The sequence below is a fragment of the Colletotrichum fructicola genome (genome assembly GCF_000319635.2).
Source record: "Colletotrichum fructicola Nara gc5 chromosome Unknown KSG_Nara_v1_contig04, whole genome shotgun sequence".
Taxonomy (NCBI): domain Eukaryota; kingdom Fungi; phylum Ascomycota; class Sordariomycetes; order Glomerellales; family Glomerellaceae; genus Colletotrichum; species Colletotrichum fructicola.
This window is the reverse complement of record NW_027094054.1, coordinates 1031186-1050681: the sequence shown is the minus strand read 5'-3', so window position 1 is coordinate 1050681 and position 19496 is coordinate 1031186. Positions and strand designations below refer to the sequence as shown.

The window sequence follows — 19496 nt, the reverse complement described above, 5'->3', positions numbered from 1 at the left end:
AATTGAATGATACCTTGGGTTTGACGAAATATCTTGCGTATTTGTTGTGTTGGTTAAATCCATTTCTAATAATGCGACTTACAAAAGATCATACCCGGTCGACACCGCCACGACGATGAAAACCCTCATTACAGCCCTCGGGCCCTTTTGTACATGACTCGAAAACAAGCAATTGTTTTTAAATCGCCCTCTGGAATTCCTTCACGATCTAGACGCTTTGAGTCCTTGAATTATGATGCCTTCAAGTTCCCAGGGCCGCAGTACCCAGCACTTCATGCACACTCCCAATCTTGTCGATCCTCCCGTTTAACAATAAGGCAACCGCGTCCTGGCCCTCCCGCATATTCTCGGCTAAGCCGCCAAGTCTGTGCGAGATGACAATGACCGTGTGTCCCTTTGCGGTAAACTCTTCGTGAATGATGCGGCTCATGGCAGTCTCGGTGTCGGGATCCAGCGAAGCTGTAGCCTCATCAAGGAGAAGAATCTTTTTTCCGAGAAGCTGTCCACTCAACACAGAGGCCTCAGCAGCGTCAATCGACTTTTGGAGGATTGCTCTTGAAAGTGAAAATAGCTGTGTTTGACCGGTGGACATTTGAGGTAGAGATGACATAGAGGTATCTAGGATGTCCTTGGCCTCCGAGGGAGTAATCTCAGACTCGCTCGATTTGAAGTGAGACCATAAACCAGTCCGCTGGAGTACATCGATGATAAGGACATCGGCGAGGCCGCGCCATCCCACCATGGATATGGGCTGGAAGCGAGGGGTGTCAGTACACATGCATCGCGCAAATATGCGGAACGTCTTGCGGAGTTAGGTTGGAGCTGCTTACGTTGAGATTGAAGCGAAGGCTGGTTTGGTCTAGAATGAAAGGGTCCTGGCAGACAGTGATGAAGCAGTCTTCTCGAATCAATGAACGTGGGACTAAGCTTAGGTCGACTCCGTCCACTTTAATACTTCCAGAACTGACATCCAGCAGGCGGAGAAGTGCCAGCAACAAAGTGCTCTTTCCGCTATGTTTGTATTGAAGTTACCTTAGCCATTCTGCTCCACTCTTATTTTCAGGCTGACATACCTTCCCGTGCGACCGCTGATGACAAGTTGCTGGCCACCAGAAACTTTGACGGTGACATTTTGTAGAACAACGGCCTCAGAACTGGAGAATACCGTCAGTTTGAGAACGAAACGTTGAAGTGCCTTCGATCGTACTTGTAAGCCACTGTCACGTCGTTGATCTCGACTACTCCAGCTGAAGGCCACGACAGCTCGGGAACATAGTCCTCGCCTGGTTTATCTTCTTTTGGCGTCTGTTCTTCGAGGTTCTTTAGGCGAGAGCTGTCGTCTCGTCAGTGAAACGATCAGATTACTAACCTTACCTATGGATTGGTTTGGTCGCGTCTCAAGACCAAATCGGTAGCGGGCGGAAGAAGCTGAGACGAGGAGAGAAATTTAAAAAACAGCTTACATCGCACCAAGAGATACCTCTAGATTTGTGAAAGCCGACACAAAACTCAGCAGTGTCGAATTCACGACAAGCACTAAGTTTAGCGCCATGCCAATTTGTCCTGCCGTCGTTGTACCCTTCATCAAAACAGCGAAGGCGATGAGACTTGTAGCGATTGCAGCCACAATCAGATCAAGTACAATGCATAACCAACGTTGAAGACAGAACAATATGTAAGCAGGCTGTTGCGACTTATCGAGCGATCGGATGTTTGCGTTTTCTACTTGTTTCACCCAACCGAACGCTCGAATCGTTGCAAGACCGTCCAGCTAGGTTGACGTCAGACAGAAATTTCAGAAGCGTCGTGGAGAGATGACTTACCGACTCGAGAAAACTTGAGTATACAGCTGATTGTGACTCAAGATCGAGTAGTCGCAACTGTCTCGATGTACGCAAGTAGACCCGCTGCACGATGTAAATGGCCACCACAACAAGTGGGAATGTCAGTGTCATCATCTTCTGCGCGGTGAATAGCAGAGCCGTTTGCACTATCAGCTTGAAGATCTCTAGTGAACTTGTTAGCGGCTGCGAGAGTAAGACTTTCCAAGGCTGCTACTTGCGGACTGTCAAAGAAAGGATAGCGGGTGGCAGCTGCCGATCCACCAACTGGATATCTTGGCTGAAGCTGTGATGACTTAGCAGAGGACCCGATTCGCCTTAAGTGCCTACTCACCGGTTGAGAGTAACACCTATGTCAGTGTTTGAGAAGATGGACAACGGTGCACTATGCCTTGTCAGTCAAGTATCGAAGCCGTCATAATGAAGGAGACGAACTCAATCACGGTTCCCAGAAGTCGCCGGTGGAGCTCCATGCCGGAGTATGGAGCTATCAAGAGCCATGTGGAACTATTCCGGGATCAGCACGCTTCAAGAATGTCTAGCAATGTGACTTGTAACTCACGACATGGAACCGTTGGTGGAACACCATGCGAGAAATGAGCACAAGACATAACCTCCGGCGTAGAACCAGGTCTCCGAATTAGGTGCTGAAGTCCATTTCTGCAGCCAGTACTGCGGAAACGTCGCAAAAAAAGCATTTCCAGCTGTGCACAGCAACAGAAGTAGAAAGTTTCGAAGCTTTACCGCTGTAATGTAATAGCCTACAAAGAGATGGAACGTTAGATAATAAGCACTGCCAAAATGGCGAGGGACCATACCATAAAGCGAAAAGTCACCGGCCGCTCGGCTCAAGTCAGAGATGCCTTCTTCTACTTTCAGCTTCTGTTTCAATACGGTCTTGTCCATCTTGACCTCTTGCATCGAGTGTTGATCATGGCTTTCGTCATCATTGAACTTGAGAATCTCTCCGGGCTTTTGAGCTAAATCATCCCAGGTGCCTTTGTAGGTCACGGAACCATTGCCGAGGATCAGCAGTTGGTCAGCCAACTTAAAGTACGAAGCTACGACTGTCAGAAGATCCTCAGAGCTTTTCACGGTGAGCTCGACTTACTCGAGTTTGTAATGATAAAGGCGGTAACCCCTGCCTTTTTGAAGTATCCCTCTGAGCCGATGAGGTTGTCGACGATTTGACGTTCCGTCTTACCGTCCAGTGCGCTGAAGCTGTCATCCAGAAGCATGATGTCGCAACGCGCGTACAGAGCACGCGCAAGAGCCACGCGTTGTCTTTGTCCCCCAGATAAATTCAAACCGCGACTTCCGATCATGGTTTGGTCTCCAGTAGAGAGGGCTTCGAGGTCTTCCTTCAAGCAGCAGAGTTGGATCACCTCTTCGTACCAGCTTTGGTCCTCCGGCAGAAACCCACAAATGGCCTCCTTCAATGTGCCTCCTGGCAGCCAAGGTGACTGTGCACAGTATCCAATGCGCTTGGAAGACAATGAGATTGTTCCGCTGCTGATTGGGAGCTCGCCTATCAGAGCCTTGGCCAGCGCCGACTTCCCGCATCCCACAGGACCAGAGCACATGACTAATGAGCCACGGGCAACTTCGACGTCGACGTTGCTGACAATCGGAGCCTTTGAGGCATTGGGCTGAATAACCACGCGCTCGATAACAATTGCTGGCGCAGCTTCGGTCGTTGCGTCGTCAGACTCTCTCAACAAGACTCTGCTGTCACTTCGAGGAGGCTGCAGTAGATAGTCTTGTATCCTCTGGAAGCCAGCGAGCGACCCCACAGCCTGTGGAATAATCGTCATGATCATGTTTGCCGGGTGCGTCACCAATCCAAGAAGGGCTGTTGTGGTAAAGGCGGTTTCAGTATCAAGGTACTGGCCCTTATTGTTAATACTAGCAACAATGACGAAGACCATTAGGGTAATTATGGGAGCGAAGAGACCCAAAGCATTGGCTGGTAAAGTAAGCAATTCGACCTTCTCAGTGTGTTGGACGACATACCGCTAGCGTTGTAAGCCACCATCATCCATCGGACTGCACTCCACGTAAGTATGGGTCAATGGCCGTCTATGTATAGTGTGACGAAAAACATACCACGGCTGGCCATGTGTAACTCCTGTTTTCTGAGATGTTGGACTAGCCCAGCGGCATAGTTAGTCACCCCTAGCATCTTCAACCCCTTCATCGAGGACAGCATCGAAGTTGTCATGGCAAGGCGCTTTTGCGTAGCTTCGTTCCAGTTTTTCTGCTTGCTTTGAAGGTTCTGAGCAAGATATTTACTCATGCGGGAGCAGACTTAGGAGGACATTAGTCGTTCACCGAAGCCAGACATAGGAGCTGAAAACCCACAGAAGATCATGACAAAGGGTACCACACAAGCCCAACCAACCTGTCGGGCCAACATCACTGTACCGATCAAAACCTCAATAATCTGCGCCCAAGTTTCGTGAAACTGTCGTGCGCTTTGCCCAACATTTTCTGCGTCGGTGCTCATCAACGTGATGGCCCTGGCATCATCGTAGCCTACTGATTGCTGGGTCAATGACTTGCTGTTGATGAGACCAACCAACGCTCCTCGGATCATGACCTGAAGTCGGTTCAAACTATTAAAGTAAAGAGCGCTGGAAACCTGTCATGGAACATGAGCCTTCGTTCAGTCCCACCAAAGGGCAGGAAACTCACAGCCAGGCCGATGTAAATAATTGAAGCCATGAATATCAATTGATAGCCAGTTTGCGAAGACTCGACAGATGACGAGTTCAGATATCGGATTACCGCACTGATCAAGACTGGTTGGGCATAGCGGAAGATGATGAGTGAAAGTCGGGGGATAATCGGGGCCAGGAAGTGCGACCGGAGGCTGCTAAGTAAGACGCGAGGTAAGGTGATCTTGGTCTCTGGCTTGACTTCAGATGAGTCAGTGATGCCAAATCTGGATCCCTAGGGCCCTGACTAACCTCGCTGATCCCAACATCTCAGGGTCCGACGTCTAAGCACCTCTGATGAAAGCTCCGTATGCAACGAAGGAAGACTGTCTCCGGAGAGGACGAACTTGTTTCCACGGGCGAGAATCGGGTTGATCCACCAGAAGAAGGTTCTGCTCAGCACGCCACCTACTTCTTCAGGACATGATTGTTCGCCAGTGTTGCGCAGGATCGCTGCCTTGCCTCGGCTTCCAGCGAAAATGAGCACAAATTTCAGTGTCAGGTTGGCTATGCCCATATAGAGAGCATCGGTGTTGTTTAGTTCGCCGCTTGCAAAGGCCAACCAAAGTTCGGTAGCGTCACATGCCAAGGATACGAGCAGATAGATGATTGACAGATCAGATGGTCTGACCGAGCGAGAGTGCTCCAAGAAAAGCAGAGGGCAAAGTAGTATGCATGCCAAAAACGAGGTAATCGCGGCAAACTGACCGATGTCGAATTCAGTTACCAGCGAGACTCGTGTACCGCCAAGGAAAATCTGCACCAGGGCCAGCAAGACTGCAATTATCTGCTTGGGGTAAGTCTCCATACGCTCGATCCCAACATAGGCTCAAACCCACAAGTGTCACATATCCCCGATGGCCTGGCACAACTTTGATCGATTCTTGGCGCAGTTTCCATAGCCGAAATGGTGATAACAGCAAGAACACAGTCGACGCTGCTGCGGAGATGGCCTGAGAGTTGTGATCCATGATGGGCTCAGGTAGGCCCAGAGGGATTGAAGCAAAGCAGGTGAGGAAAGCAATTGCGACGTGTAGATTTGTTTATGAAGGGTTCTCAACGACAATCGAAATCGGCGAGGTGGAAACCATCCGAGCCTCAGCATTTCAAGCATTGGTGTAGTAGGCGCAGCGGTGTTGACATTCAAAGAACCAAAGTCCCTTTGGGCGATACCGACATCGCTTCCGAAACATCCAGGGGCGAACCACCAATGAACTCGCTGGCTCCAAAGCAAGCTGCAGGGGTGGAATGTGGGATAGCTGAATACGAGCGGCGCAGCGACGGCCAACACGGATTTTCAGGGATTCAGACACCTTCCTGATTGGATTACAGCGCCCTGGCTAGCTGCAGGTACCAGGAAAAGACGGCATGTTGATGCAAAAGATTGAGGACATGGCGCGAGATAAGCCTGGAGATGCACCCCAGCTTATCGCTAGATCAACGATGAAGCTTTGCTGCTGACGCCATGGTGCTCACGCCTGGGTTGGCGCCCCTGAGCTTACCCGCGATGGCATCATCCGAAAATGTGGGGTCAAATCTTTTCCCCGGTATCAAAAACATGTTTCCGCCATAAAGGCTTACTTCGAGATACTTCTGTCAACTCTTTGCCAAGTTATTTAATCCGTCTAGATTTTAACCTAACCACTTCTTCACAGCACAGTACTTTCCTCCATGCGCTCCTCAATTTCATGATCAACATGAGTCGCAACAACTGCATGATTGTCCGAAGTTGCTGCCAATATCGGTTTCGAGCGAGGGGATTCCGACTGATGCCCAGGAAAATTGACAATAAGTATCCCGTTAAAGCTATCATTGCTGGCTTCCGCCACGTGCTTCTTCTTCGTCCGGGATGGGTAGGCCCCTAGATGTGTCAATGTTCCATGTCCTTTGGTGACGCGCAAAACCGGAGACTTACACTTATTTGCAAGTCGCCAAACTTAGGGAACAAGCAACGATACAAGAAGTAGACTTGTGAGTAAGGGTATGTTGACCCATTCCACTTCTTCCCCTCCTTCGAGCCTCTCAGGTACCAGCTATTGCACCCGGTGTACCACACTCTATCTTGCATGTCTCTTTGCATCTGCTCGACATATTCTTCTTCTGCATTCCTCTTGACTTCTACAATGGTGCCTTTGCCATCTAGCAATGGCTTGATGATACGCAATGAAAAGTTGATAGAATTCTCAGCGGCGATGATTGCAGAAGTGTGCCCAGTGAGGGAGTTAGGGCCTGGTAAACCGCACTCAGCAAATAATGAAACGTGTAGGGCGCGCCAAGAGACTTACCTAGTAGCACAAAAAGGTTGGGAAAGTTGTTTAGAATGGTGCAGTTGTACGCCTCTGCGCCGCCAAAGCTCTCCCAGTGTTGATCGATCGTCTCGCCGCCTCGCCCAATCACCTTCAACCCTCCAACCGCATTGTTCGTCACAAAGCCGTTGCACATGACTATTACATCTGCTTCAATAATGCCGTCCTTGGTCCTGATTCCTTCTGGTACGATCTCAAGGATCGGATCGTCCATCAGAGTCATGTTCTCCGAGTGCAAGCTCTCGAGGTATCCGGAGTCAAAAACGCGTCGTTTGCAGCCAAGCTCAAAATCGGGAATGATCTTGTCGTGGTATTTCTCCGGTGATGTCGCTCTCATGTACTTCTCAACCCGCGCCTGCACTCTTTTGCGGTAGCGCGTCCCGGCATCAGTCATGTAGAACCCACGAAATGAGTCTTCTGCCCAGACAAACATGAGAAGCCGCTGGATCGTCATGGTTCCGGGAACGCTGCCGAACACCTTCTTCATGAACGTCGTGTTGGCAGAGTCGACTGATTCCATGATCCAGTGCTTCGTCCGGATCACCTGCGTGAGGTGCTTCACCTTATCCACGACCGCTGGTATCAGCTGTGTTGCAGTGCAGCCATTGCCGAAAACGACCACCTTCTTGCCCTCAATGTCCACACTCGTATCCCATCGAGAGGAATGAAAGATGGCACCTTTGAAGTTCTCGGCTCCCGGGACATCGATTGGGTTTGGCTGCATGAGCTGCCCTATGGCCGTGTACAGGAATTGACACTCATGACTGAATATGCTGTCATCGCTGTACCGCCGAATGGTCATTCTCCAGCGCTGGCGTACTTCGGACCACTCGCATCTCTCGACGTCAACACCAAACTTCATTTTACTGATGAGGTTGTACTTCCTCGCAACACGGTCCAGATATCGCCATAATTCCTCCTGCGGCGGCATGACCCGACTCCAGTTGGGGTTGGCTTCAAATGAGAAGCTGTAGAGCGCACTTGGGATATCGCAAGCGCATCCTGGAATCAATGTCAGGAGCCTCGCCGGACATGTCTTAGTTGTTTTTCATACCTGGATACTGGTTCACAAACCACGTTCCACCTAGCTTGCTGTTCCGTTCAAAGAACTGGATGTCGCCGATATCATACCATCTTTTCAACGTCGCTCCAAGCCCAATACCCGCAAACCCAGTGCCGACGCACGCAAACTGACTATAACTGGGAACCTCAGTCTTCGACATGATTTCGGTTGTCCTTTGGCATCTGCAAGCACTGTGGGATACCGGCGATGATCTAGCTCGCACCCAGAGAGACAGAATGGGTAAGGTCAAAAAGTCAGTTTCAGAAGTCTACCAGCTTGCGTAGCAGAACCCTGCTCGGTGCGGGGACTACAAGTTATGTCGTAGTTGATTTGGTTACCTGAGCCTGAAGCGCCCATACCTCGGCTCGTGCCACGTTTCGCGCATCTTCGTCCGACAATAACCAGCACATCCGTGCGATCTTCCGCTGAAAGTCTGAACTATTCGCGGGCTTGTGAAACGGCCAGTGTTCATCGCGTGGCGGAACAGCTCGCACAACTGAGCCGATGAGCGGGGGAGCTCTGACCAGGAAGGTGAGGGGAAACCGTCGCTGGGTCTGCTAGTGCAATGAAATGAATACCACTCCATTGGTCAATGGCGACGACTGAAGACATCTTGCATTAGCCTCAATGGAAGAACGTAACCGTTGGAGGACCGGAGGGTCGGAGGAACGGTGAGTCGAAGACCCCGGTTAGTTCATCTCGATTTGGCCCCTGTCGTCCGCTTTACATCACCTCGGCTCAATAGCCGAGCTGGATGATTGACGCTGAAGACTTGGCAGCGTGGCGGCGAGTATGTCACGATTGACATCGATGAATTGGGCAGAGATCACGCGAGGCGTGGCATTTGTGAACAAAATATACTTATTTACATTGATGAAACGCTTCGATGATTAAAGCTCCTCATTCTTGATCCCGTTGGTCTTTGCCTTGCTAGCCTCTTCCAAGTCAAACGTGCCCGTCAAGTCATCAATCTTCTGGCGGGGGGTGTAAGGGATATCCTTCGCACTGGCGGTTGTCTCTCGCGCTAGGCGCCATATCCATTCTGGCCCTGCCCTCTGTTTGATTTTGTCAGCCTCATGCTAACTGTTCATGGGATAATTTTACAACTTACGAGTGCAGTCACCAAAGACATGATTCTAGGAAGGTAAATGGTCCCGCCGTATCCGCTGTAAAGCCCATTCACAATTGCCTCACCAACAGTATCGACATGAAGCAGTGGCATAACGAAATGTGGCTGTCCGGGGTTGAACGGAACAAGAGGCGTCCTAATGAAGCCGAAGACTCCAAGCGTTTGTCGAACTTTCAGTGCTTTGTGAATGTACTTCAGCTCCAGTTGTAAAGACTAAGTCTGTTAGTAGTGCACCCAACTCAAGAGGCAATCTGTTGCAGTCTCACCTCATGCATAGCAGTCAGTCCTGCTTTGGTTGCAGAATAATCTGCGATCCTGACTGGGGGAACCACCGAACTCATCGAACCAATGTTGACGATATGTCCATGGTTCCTGCGAACCATATACGGCAGAAACTCCTTCGTTAGCAGGAAGGGTGCGATGAGATTTGTCTTCACCGTAAGCTCAATATCAGCATATGAGCCTTCCATGATTGTTGCTCCCCGCGCGATACCAGCATTGTTGATGAGAACCGTAGGATCCCCGACCTGGGTCCGAATGAGTGTGCAAAGCGTCTTCAGTGCCGCTGTATCGGTCAGGTCACACTTGAAGTAGTGAAGCTTGGAACCCTTGGGTGGTTCCCATGATAACGGGGCCAAATCTACCACAACAATTGTCGCTTTTGGGTTTCTGGCAAAGATGTGCTTGATGATGCTTGCGCCAATGCCGCTGCTGCCGCCGGTGACGACAATGATTTCTCGATCCCAGTCCCACTTGTTGTCTGTCACCCAGTTGTTTGCTGACCATTTGTTGAGATATTCCGTCGTCGAGAGAACAAGACTAGCGAGCGCAGCGATGTAGGCTAGTCTGCGAACATTTTCGGGTTTAACTCCGGAAATCCCAATTGCTCCGTGACCTTTCGCTGCGGCCACTGCTAGCCCGGCGGCAATTGGTATTGATAGAAACGGGTTGAGTACAGATTTTCTCACCCACTGGGCAATGACATCGACCGTAAAACCTTCTCGTGAGAAAGCCATTGTCGTAGTTCACAATTGAATCAGTACACAGAAACTGAAAATAGTCGGATGATTTTCGTTGTTCTCATTGATGGTCTAGTAGCATCGAGGGCTACTTCTCCAATCTTGTAGTCGAAACGATCACGTTTCAACCCGGAGCAGAAGCAACTCCAACCCCTGCAAACCATATTCCGGGAAGCTGAGCCGAGGTCCCCAAACCGCGCCATGAGATCGAACTAGCCAATCTCTCACCGAGGATGTGCCAGAGCATGAAGTTGCAGCATCCGTGCATTGGTTCGCTGCACATCAAATGAGGGGACCATTCAGCGTTGTGCGCGGCTGGAGACAGCGCTCTAACCCAAACGGGGCGATGCGATTGCTCAGATGCCACGCAGATCTACGATAGTATGCGACGGTAAACGAGTGCGAGGGTTTCCTGATGCAGCTCTCGTCCCTGGTTTATGCCTCGGTCAGGACGGTCGGTAGTTGGGTTTGACACATTTTCCCCTAAGCCCGTGCCTCTGCGGACGGACATGTCAGTGACATTTTGGGCGACACCTCTTCTGTTTCCTGAGATCAAATCGCTTTATTTGATTGCACAGCAGACGCAAGAAGGTCGCCCGAAATTCTGTACCGTACTGTTAGCTTGCTCTCTGCTGCCTATTTGCCCACATTTCCCTCCCACTGGCTTGGGTAGGCGAAGCTTCTGTTTGACACGAGACGAACCCAAATCACCACTTCCAATTGCAGCTCATTGACGCGTATTCGCGAACCTGTCATTGAAGATGTCTGCACGATCGTCTAGGCCCCACCTATCGCTTGGTGAAAAACGAGATCTGCTCTTGCGGCTTCTGTTCCGAGGTATGCTTTCTTGATGAATTTACGACGAACTTGAGTTGACAGTCTGGACTCGTAGCCCCATTCCAGCTGGTTTGGAATTTTTGCTATGGGCTACCGTTGGCAATCGCGAGAGGCATGTCCCTCCGCCTGTTCGCCTTCTGCGCATTCTACCGCTTCGTACTTGGGTCTATGAAAGCCCGGGAGATCCAGTTCTTGCAGCCGCCTACTCTCAAGACGTACGAGACTTGGATCGAGAAGAAGCGCCTTGCTAATCCACAGCTTGCTGAAAAGCTGAAGCGAGATGTCGAGATGCTTCCGGCGAATGACGGCTCAATCATGTGGCTCGGCAACCGCAAGAAAGCCAAGAAATTCGTGCTCTTCTTCCACGGGGGCGGCTACGTCGTACCGCTACTGCCCGGCCACGTCGAGTGGTGCTGGGAGGCATACATTGCCGGCGGCCCAGGTGAGAAGACGGAAGTGGCAGTGGCTATCCTGCAGTACACTCTCGTACCCGAAGCGCGGTACCCCACACAGCTCCGTCAGGGTATCGCTGCTCTCAATCACCTGCTTCAATCCGGCGTCAGGCCAGACAATCTCATCATTGGTGGTGACTCGGCGGGAGGCAACTTGGCTCTCTTGGTCGTCCGCCACCTTTGTCTCCCAGCACAGCTGGATATCGCACCAGTCAGCCTCAGTGGACGCCTCGCCGGCGTGTTTCTCGTTTCACCGTGGCTAACAAGCAAGACTACAACGCGTTCCTTTCAAGAGAACAACTTTGTGGATATGCTCACTACGACATGCATGCACGGCGCCACGGCCGAGCTGCTTCATCCCCGTTTCCCTGTCAAGAGCAAGTCCGACGAAAGCGATCTGGCCTTGGCTATGCCCATGGATGGAGATCTCGGATGGGTGAATGATATCTCCAACGCGACGAAGAGTCTGTACATTACTGGAGGTCAGCAGGAGGCATTCAGGGATGATATTCGGTCGTTTTCGGAGTACGTCAGCTGCTGTAAGAATGATTTAGATCTACTTGTCGAGTTATCAGAGCATGAGGGGCATGATTTCATCTTACTGGAAGGAAACATTAGGCGCGTTGGGGATGCGACCAAGAGAATGAGAAATTGGGCTGCTGCACAACTTAGTTAGGCTGACCACCAAGATGGGGATGCACTGCACGATTCGAAGGCACGTTTTTTGCTTTCAGCGAACAAGAAGTCAGACTGCAGAATGATAAAAGCACATGTCTATTCCATGGTCACTCATTCTTACTGAAGAGGCGAAGATGAATATGAGTAGGTCCAAGCTGGATATAAACAGCCCCACCGTTCAGATATCTTTATCGTCTCAGCTATCCTCGTCCTATTCACTTATCCATTGAAATCAGCGATCTTTCAAGTGAGTAGTTCACTTCTCTTCAACAGGCCACCCGTCTTTCTCCACTCCAGCGTTGGCACATAGTTGCTCTCCTTGAGAACTTTCCACGTTTCGGGATCCTTGTCCTTCTTCACGCGAATTGCTTCGTCTTCAAAAGTAGATTCGTAACATGAAATAACTTCACTCAACAACCACTTCAACACCTTTGCATAACGGTCTCGCAACAACAAAAGTGCTAGTGTCTTGCGCATACTGCTGGTATAATTTGGTGATTTCACATGCGGCTGCTCCAGAGCCCTTTCTAATGAATCAACCTCATGACGATCTGCAAACACAGCAAGGAATGGCGAAATGTCTACAAAATATGAGAGCCTTTTACCCATGTGGAAACCTGGCATTCGGATACATACCATCGACAGGTTCGAGCGAACGGTTGATCCAGCAGTTGATCTCATACGCCACAGGATCCATCTCATATAATTCTTCATGAACATCTTCGTCCCCAGGATGCTCTACACCAGTCATCAAAAGATGTTGAAACAGATGAGAGAAATACTGCTGTTCCGTGGTTTTCCCGCCGCGTCTTTTTCGAGCTGCGGGAACGTAGCAGAGGGTCTTTGCTTCTGTCGCCATGCCGGGGTTCAAAGAGGTGGGTCGCCGGGTGGGGCCGTCTTTTTTGAAGGGATTCAAAGTGCAAATGGGCCTTGTTTGCTTGGATACCAGGGTATTTTCATCGAAAAAAAGATAGAAATCATCTGGAGCGTCTTTATACTACTTTCAACGACACATGATGTGAGATTTAAGTGAACATTCCCATATGAGGTGAGATCGATTGCGCCTCATGTCCGAAAGGCCCCTGTCAAACCAGCCTATCAAACCCTTGTCATTCAGCTGGATGAGCCGCCGGTTGGTTGAGTGGTTGAGGGAAAAGATATCTGCATGTTCCCGCGCCACCCTCTGAAAATAGACCACCATTCACCAATAGTTTCGCCAAGCCAGGCCTGCTAGACCGTGGTCCAGAGCGGGGTGTACAACACACACAGCAAACGCGTCGCGTGAAGTTTAGACAGGCAGCAAACAGTGCATCTTTTCACGATCGCCGCCAAAACAGTGATAGATGGTTTTACTCTCACTCCTTCAACTGTGTCACATTCATTTCTGCAGTCCAAGGCGTTCGCTTCATCTGCCTCTATCATCGATTTAAGTCAATTAGCCAACAACACCATGGTCCTCCCAACAAACCATCACCCTCTCAACTGCACATACAATCGTGACGATGTGGTCGCGGGGCTCACGGAATATTACCGCATCCTCACCCTCTCGGCATACATCCCAGCCTCATACATTGACTTCCCTCCTCCAGGCGGCTGGACCGATGCCGAGCTCGACGTCGGCGCCCTTCGCGCCTTGAGACGCTCCGAGACTGTCATCGACTTGCTGCGCCATCTCCCCTACCCGAGACCGATGCACGATGGACCGCGTCCAGGTCCTTGGAACGTCGCACCACACTCCAAAGCCGTGCGCTACCTCCGTCACATGGGTGACTTCAGCCAGTGGTCTGACCGCGGCGACGCGGGCCTTCTGGAGCTCGCTGCTCTGCCGATGAGCTCGACCCCAGCTGGGCCGATGGACCTGCCTCCGGATGTCGTCGCGCTCACTCACGGTGAGCGCTGGGGATCGACTACCTCAGTTCCGTACTGGTGGATCGTGGACTGCAGTCGAGGAATCTTCTCCCCGTTCAGAGAGAAGATCTATGAGGTCGGCAAGGTCCCGCGCAACAAGCCGTGGCGGACCGTTCAGTCGTACTCTGTGGCTGATTACTTCGCCCAGCTAGTTCCAGAGCTGGGCCAGAACCTGATCCCGCTCCCGCCGACAGAGGAGCTGGACGCCGAGGTTCTCGGTCCGAAGGACAATCTTGCCGAGCCCCGGGAGATCTACCTCGCGCACGGGTGGCCGAGCCACGACTTCCGTCACGATGAGTGCATTGTCGCGCTGCAGGCCTACCGCCGTCGGGTCCAGGAGGAGGAGCGAAGGCGCATCGCGCAAACCGTTGGTGATGCGGAAGACGCTGACGACGCGGATGACGATGACTTCGAAATGGATGATAGCGACGATGAAGTGGAGCACGAGGAGGGAGCTTCCGGGCTGGAAGATGCCATGGCTGATGTGGAGGTGGACGATCTGAGCGCTGAGGCGGCTGCTTTGCGCGCCGACATGTCGCCCGAGGAGCGGGAGAGATTTGACAGGCTCCAACAGGGCGAGTTGCCCTTTGAGTGGGTTGATGCTGAGTAGACTTGGAAGAGCAGGATGCCAAAGACGGAACCATTCAACAGACGCATATCATAACGCAAGCGATTATCCATAAACTATTCAATGAGTTGCTCAATCTACTTAAACGACCTCAAATCTTTGTCTCCCTCCCAGTGCTAGCATCGAAGTCCCAGTTTATGTTGCAATTTTGCTGGTGCTTGGTCAGAAGAGCTTTCGAGTTTTGTCGAAGAATTTCAGGATTGATTTCCGCCCCTCGAGGGTTGGTATCAACGAAGTTGTCATAGAGCTGAGTTTGCATCTCGACTACCGGCTGGGGGCAGTAAGGAAAGTCGGATCCAAATAGAACGTGCGATGGGTCTGCAGATTCAAGCAAGCCAAGTAGCTGGACTGGACTAGTACTCAAGGCCGTATCGTAGTAGAAGCGAGCAAAGTCAGCTTCGGCCTTGTCGAAGTCGGTCGAAACCATCTCTTCGACTGAGGGTATCCTCAAGGAGCCCATAACCCTATTCGCAAGGAAGGGCAGAGTGCCTCCAGCATGGGACAAAATGACGTCGACGTCGGGACAGGTACGCAGTGTTCCAGTCAACACCAGGTCTACCGCCATGCGGGTGGTTGCCATGGGATACTCAACGATGGGTTGTGGGAGGTTGTCCGCGATGAACTTGGGTGTCACATCGACGGAAGTTGGGTGCGTGAACACTAGAACCTTATAGGTCTGAAGCTTCTGCCAGATCGGCTTGAAGGAAGGGTGGCCGAGCAGTCTGTTACCGTAAGACGTGAAGACGGTAACGCCAAAACACAGCTTCTGTTCCCCGAAAAGAAAGTCGAGCTCAGCGAGAGTGCCTTCGACATCCTGCCAATCTGGAAGCGCCCCGAAGAACCCAAGTCTTTGCTCGGACTTTGGGTTCGTAGTAAGGTTGCCGAGATGCTGGTTCAGATCTCGAGCCAGCTTGCGGCCCGCGGCACCTGCGCCAGCGATGGAGGGTCCCGGCGCCGACACTGACAATATCGCTATGGAAAACATCTCAATATGTGAATCCAGGTAAGTTCAGGATGGCTTAATTACCGATGGATGTGCTGATTGAGTTCATCGAGCTGAAGGTGGCTTCCAAGGACCAATCTGGCGAGGGGAAGCCTGATGGATCACCCCCGGCCGCTTCAACCGCAGCAACGTACGCGGGGGGAAGAGCGTGAATGTGAGTATCGATTCTGCCCATGGTTCCGAGGACTCAAACTTGATTGTTATGTCCTTAGGCTGGCATCCCCTAATGAGATCTCATCATATGTCGATGATATATGAAGAGACCTTTGTTTCTCACGATATCGGAGGTCGGAGAGACGGGGCCGGCGTCGGTGTCTGCAAGCTCCGTGTTACCGCGACAGCTGATGTAAGGATGAAGTCATCACAGCCTCAAAGACTACCTTCGCGTTGTCAATCGGCTGAGCCAACCGTTTTCGTCGTAGCAGTCAAAGGCTACTCCGTGCCGAACTCCGATCAGAGAGATGATTTTGGTGTCGAAGATACACATACGGCTTTGGCCCCACTCGGATACGGACTACCACATCCAGGAGCTGATACTCGGTGCCAACCGTTAGAGAGGAACCATGAACAGGGGCTGGGCTCAACTGTCCGTTGGCAGCGGACGAATATGTACGCCGGACGTACCCCTCCTCGTTGCGTGCGATAACTTCTCGAAGGTAAGTTACCTTTGTCTCACGTAGAGGCTTTTTAGACGCGATGAGCAACCGGATCTTGGACATGTCAAGAAAACATCGTGTCCATCCTTACACAACTTGGCATTCTTCTTCTAAAGTTAAAAGACACAACCACCGGGGGGAAATTGACCACTAAGCTACTTCTCCCAATTGGTCGCGAAAGAGATGTGCACATTGCTCCTACTCCTCTTTGGGTCTGCCGATGTCATCATCTATTTCTTTTACTCCCACACCTGAGCCTGTTTCCTGATCTCGCTTCGGTTCGTCCTTTTTGTCCTTTGCTTACTGCGATGTCTCTGGCCCCCATTCTATTCTCTGCATTGTTAGCCACGCAAAGTCCACCATCGAATCGCAGCATCTCACCCGAAATACCATCAAAAGGTGTGTCAGAGGCCGGAGACGCGACAGATGTACGTACCTAGAGGCCATAAATCTCACCACGCGACGTTATCCACAAATGGCTTGCCGGCTTTCTATTACCGGTCTAGGCAATCAGGACATGGAAGGAGAAACTGAAAGGGAGGAGGAGAACGGCACGTACGCGGTGATTGCCACGAGCGTCGACCCGACTTCAGCACATCGGGGGCGTTACATGATGCAACGAACACGTAGCTCTCCCTTGGAAAAGGTGGAATGTAGATTCGCAAAGGGAGGGAGAGAGACTCGGCTGAGGGATGGGGAGACTGAGTGTGGTTGGTGGAGTTGCGAAGATGGCGTGTAGGGGCCTCAGAATGAGGCAGCGATACACAATGTCACGGCATTCCGCGAAGGGGCAGGACGCTTATTCAAAAAGCCTGGGCAAAAATATGATGTACGTCACGCCGGAGCGCGCATCGGTGCATGGGATCGAAACAAAGCACCGAATAACGTCCCAGGCGGGTGACAGTTGCAACTCTTACGGCTCTTCATGGCACATGAAGCCGGTCGCCAAAGGCCACCTATCACCCAGAGGCTCGTTGCTGTGCAAATTACCAGTCATGATGGTTGCTGGAAGCAGAGGTGACACGGTATGGACTGACAGTGGGAGATCATTGAGAATAATATCTGAAGAGCCTGTCTATGCCAGCGTGGAGGCGGGAATCTACGTGCTAAATGTAGCCTACGACTGGACTACTGGTCTTCACATTTGTGTCGAGAAGAGCTCAGCTGTTTGCACAAACAAGATGCATGGGTATTTACCAGCAATAGCCTTCTTGATGCTGAATGGCAGCACGTCGATATAGGATGGAGTTAAGCCGACTGTTTAAAACAGCTGCAGCACGGAGAGGTCTAGACTCATGTGTAGGCGTGGAGGCTGAGTTGCACACAGCCCATGGACCAGGGAGCAGGGCCACGATGGATGTGGAAGGAAAGCTATTGTCATGGGAGAATATTATCAGTGCCACATCCGATCCCCATATATGTATCCGTTTAGACCTCACGAGTCCAGCTATACCGTGGTTGTCAGCCTTCCAAGCTGAAGCTGGTTTGTCTTGGGGACAATATGTATTTTTGGTAGTTACGAAGCAGGCCGAGAACAATTCATCAGACTACTTGCGCAAGTCTCTCTCTATGGATCACGACTGCGTAGAAGACAGTGGCAGAAGAAGTTGTAAGATGCCAATACGGATGGACAATGCCTGCGCTACATGTACAAAGCTGACGGAGTGGGACTTGGCAAACACCTGCTATCGATCGGTGTTTGCGCAATGAAAGGCAACACGCTCTACTCTCAACTGTCCTCAGTTTAAGAATGACGCACCGAAATTCGACTTTTCACTGTCTTCAGGTTTTGAGTACAGAAAGCCATTAGGATGTTCATAGTAATGACTGTGCAGGGCGACTTGTGTTGTCATGATGCATCTTGAAAGAAGTTCTCCACACAGGCCAGATTACTCTCTTGTTTACAAAACCGAGCAGACAACCAGTGAGATAGGTTCCAGAATAGTTCGACCATCTCTTAATCCCAACCTTTGTGCCGCCCGTGCGCCGCAATTCAACGGCGAGGGGGGAAGCCAATGACACACGTCAGTTGGTCCGTGGGGGGACCCGTCTGAGTTTCGGAACTCCCGTCTTAACCTTACTTTTTATTGAAGAAAACATCAATGGTTCTTGTAGGTCTCCGTGTAGGCGATCAAAAGCTTTAGATCCTGAGTTAACGGCGCACCTAATCGTTCCCCGGAGCTTGCAGACGGGGAGCTAAGCCGACGGATCACTCGGGGAGACGGGCCGATCGCTTGGCAGAACCCCAGCCGGAAACAAACGAGAACGTCGGACATTTGCCCCGACTGCATGGCCGCAGACGTGGGAAAACCTTGCGAACATGCCACGCACCTAAGGTCTTGCATCTCGGGTCTCGGGTCCGCTCGCGGTAATCGCGCTGGTCGTATCTGCTAACCCCGGACGGCCAAGCCCGGTCTGATCGTAGAAAATCTGCCAGCCAAAAGTTCAACGGTCGCGCTAATGTCGGCAAAGGGGCCTCGTGAGTGGCCGTTGGGACTCGGTCAGGCCGACTCCCCGACGGCAAAGGATTCCGGTTCAACGTTAAAGATCGACAACTTCGCGTCCCCGAAAACCTTTCGACTAGCGTCGCTCAGATCCAGCAGTGGCGCCTAGTAAAATGACATTCATCGGCCTGTGTGAGTCTAGTTCGTTAACCTAATATTGAACACAAGGCAACGTGGAACGCCTGTCATGTGAGAAGAATCTGATGCCCTGCAGTAGCTGCAACATCGCAACATGGTCCTGCCATGCACATTCACATAAATACATTGCTTTGTAGAATAGACCTGTTTATACAATATGCTACATTGAAAACTTGGCAAGTGCCCAATCCAATACCCTGGCGCAGTCATTTATTCCTCCCTCCTCGTATTCCCAGCAATTTGATAGGATCTCCTTCTGTGCTAGGATGGTTCTCTTCCAATTCTGAGGATACACGACCCTTGTAGGCATGTTTAAAGAAGGGATGGATTGTGCCCGCTCTGCCGCGGTTAAAATCAAAGAACAAGTGACAAACCCCCTGAGCTGCAGCCACAGGCCATGATGAGGAGTGGAAGACGTGGCTTGGATCCTGAATAAACAATATTGGAGACCCCTTGAAGCGATTTCAGCTACCCTGGTGACCATGTGCTCCGACACTGTGATGCCAATCGAAATCGTCGAAGCTAGCCTTACAAACGGCCGGCAAAGCAGCTCTCGCATCGTGAGATAGCGTCCGCGGAGCATTTGACATAGATCATCCGCTAGTGGTGCAATCTCA

The 19496-nt window shown here is 51.2% G+C and overlaps 6 protein-coding genes across 6 annotated transcripts; 2 read left to right on the top strand and 4 right to left on the bottom strand.

The window, feature by feature from the left end:
* Positions 1-241: 241 nt before the first annotated feature.
* atnG-9 (ABC transporter atnG) lies at positions 242-5529 on the bottom strand (the record flags this gene model as incomplete). Its single annotated transcript, XM_066151796.1, has 18 exons — positions 242-751; positions 831-1011; positions 1074-1154; positions 1208-1333; positions 1464-1771; positions 1824-2027; positions 2106-2127; positions 2176-2226; positions 2277-2348; positions 2404-2602; positions 2660-2902; positions 2953-3807; positions 3855-3887; positions 3948-4148; positions 4203-4482; positions 4536-4759; positions 4811-5345; positions 5398-5529. The coding sequence occupies 18 exons, from the start codon at positions 5527-5529 to the stop codon at positions 242-244; spliced, it is 4257 nt and encodes a 1418-aa protein (XP_066008753.1).
* Positions 5530-5995: 466 nt separating this feature from the next.
* On the bottom strand, positions 5996-8087 carry CGGC5_v007086 (Baeyer-Villiger monooxygenase; the record flags this gene model as incomplete). Its single annotated transcript, XM_032024361.1, has 5 exons — positions 5996-6095; positions 6346-6419; positions 6474-6787; positions 6844-7866; positions 7919-8087. 5 exons carry the CDS (start codon positions 8085-8087, stop codon positions 5996-5998), a joined length of 1680 nt encoding a protein of 559 aa, XP_031878965.1.
* A 730-nt stretch (positions 8088-8817) lies between these two features.
* Positions 8818-10072, bottom strand: RED2-4 (Dehydrogenase RED2; the record flags this gene model as incomplete). The annotated part of the gene is made up of 3 exons (XM_032024360.1): positions 8818-8982; positions 9039-9269; positions 9323-10072. 3 exons carry the CDS (start codon positions 10070-10072, stop codon positions 8818-8820), a joined length of 1146 nt encoding a protein of 381 aa, XP_031878966.1.
* A 954-nt stretch (positions 10073-11026) lies between these two features.
* est-3 (Esterase) lies at positions 11027-12040 on the top strand (the record flags this gene model as incomplete). The annotated part of the gene is made up of 1 exon (XM_032024359.2): positions 11027-12040. One exon carries the CDS (start codon positions 11027-11029, stop codon positions 12038-12040), a length of 1014 nt encoding a protein of 337 aa, XP_031878947.2.
* A 1452-nt stretch (positions 12041-13492) lies between these two features.
* Positions 13493-14560, top strand: CGGC5_v007083 (uncharacterized protein; the record flags this gene model as incomplete). Its single annotated transcript, XM_032024356.1, has 1 exon — positions 13493-14560. One exon carries the CDS (start codon positions 13493-13495, stop codon positions 14558-14560), a length of 1068 nt encoding a protein of 355 aa, XP_031878902.1.
* A 109-nt stretch (positions 14561-14669) lies between these two features.
* yanB-0 (Decarboxylase yanB) lies at positions 14670-15756 on the bottom strand (the record flags this gene model as incomplete). Its single annotated transcript, XM_032024355.1, has 2 exons — positions 14670-15550; positions 15606-15756. 2 exons carry the CDS (start codon positions 15754-15756, stop codon positions 14670-14672), a joined length of 1032 nt encoding a protein of 343 aa, XP_031878901.1.
* Positions 15757-19496: the final 3740 nt, after the last annotated feature.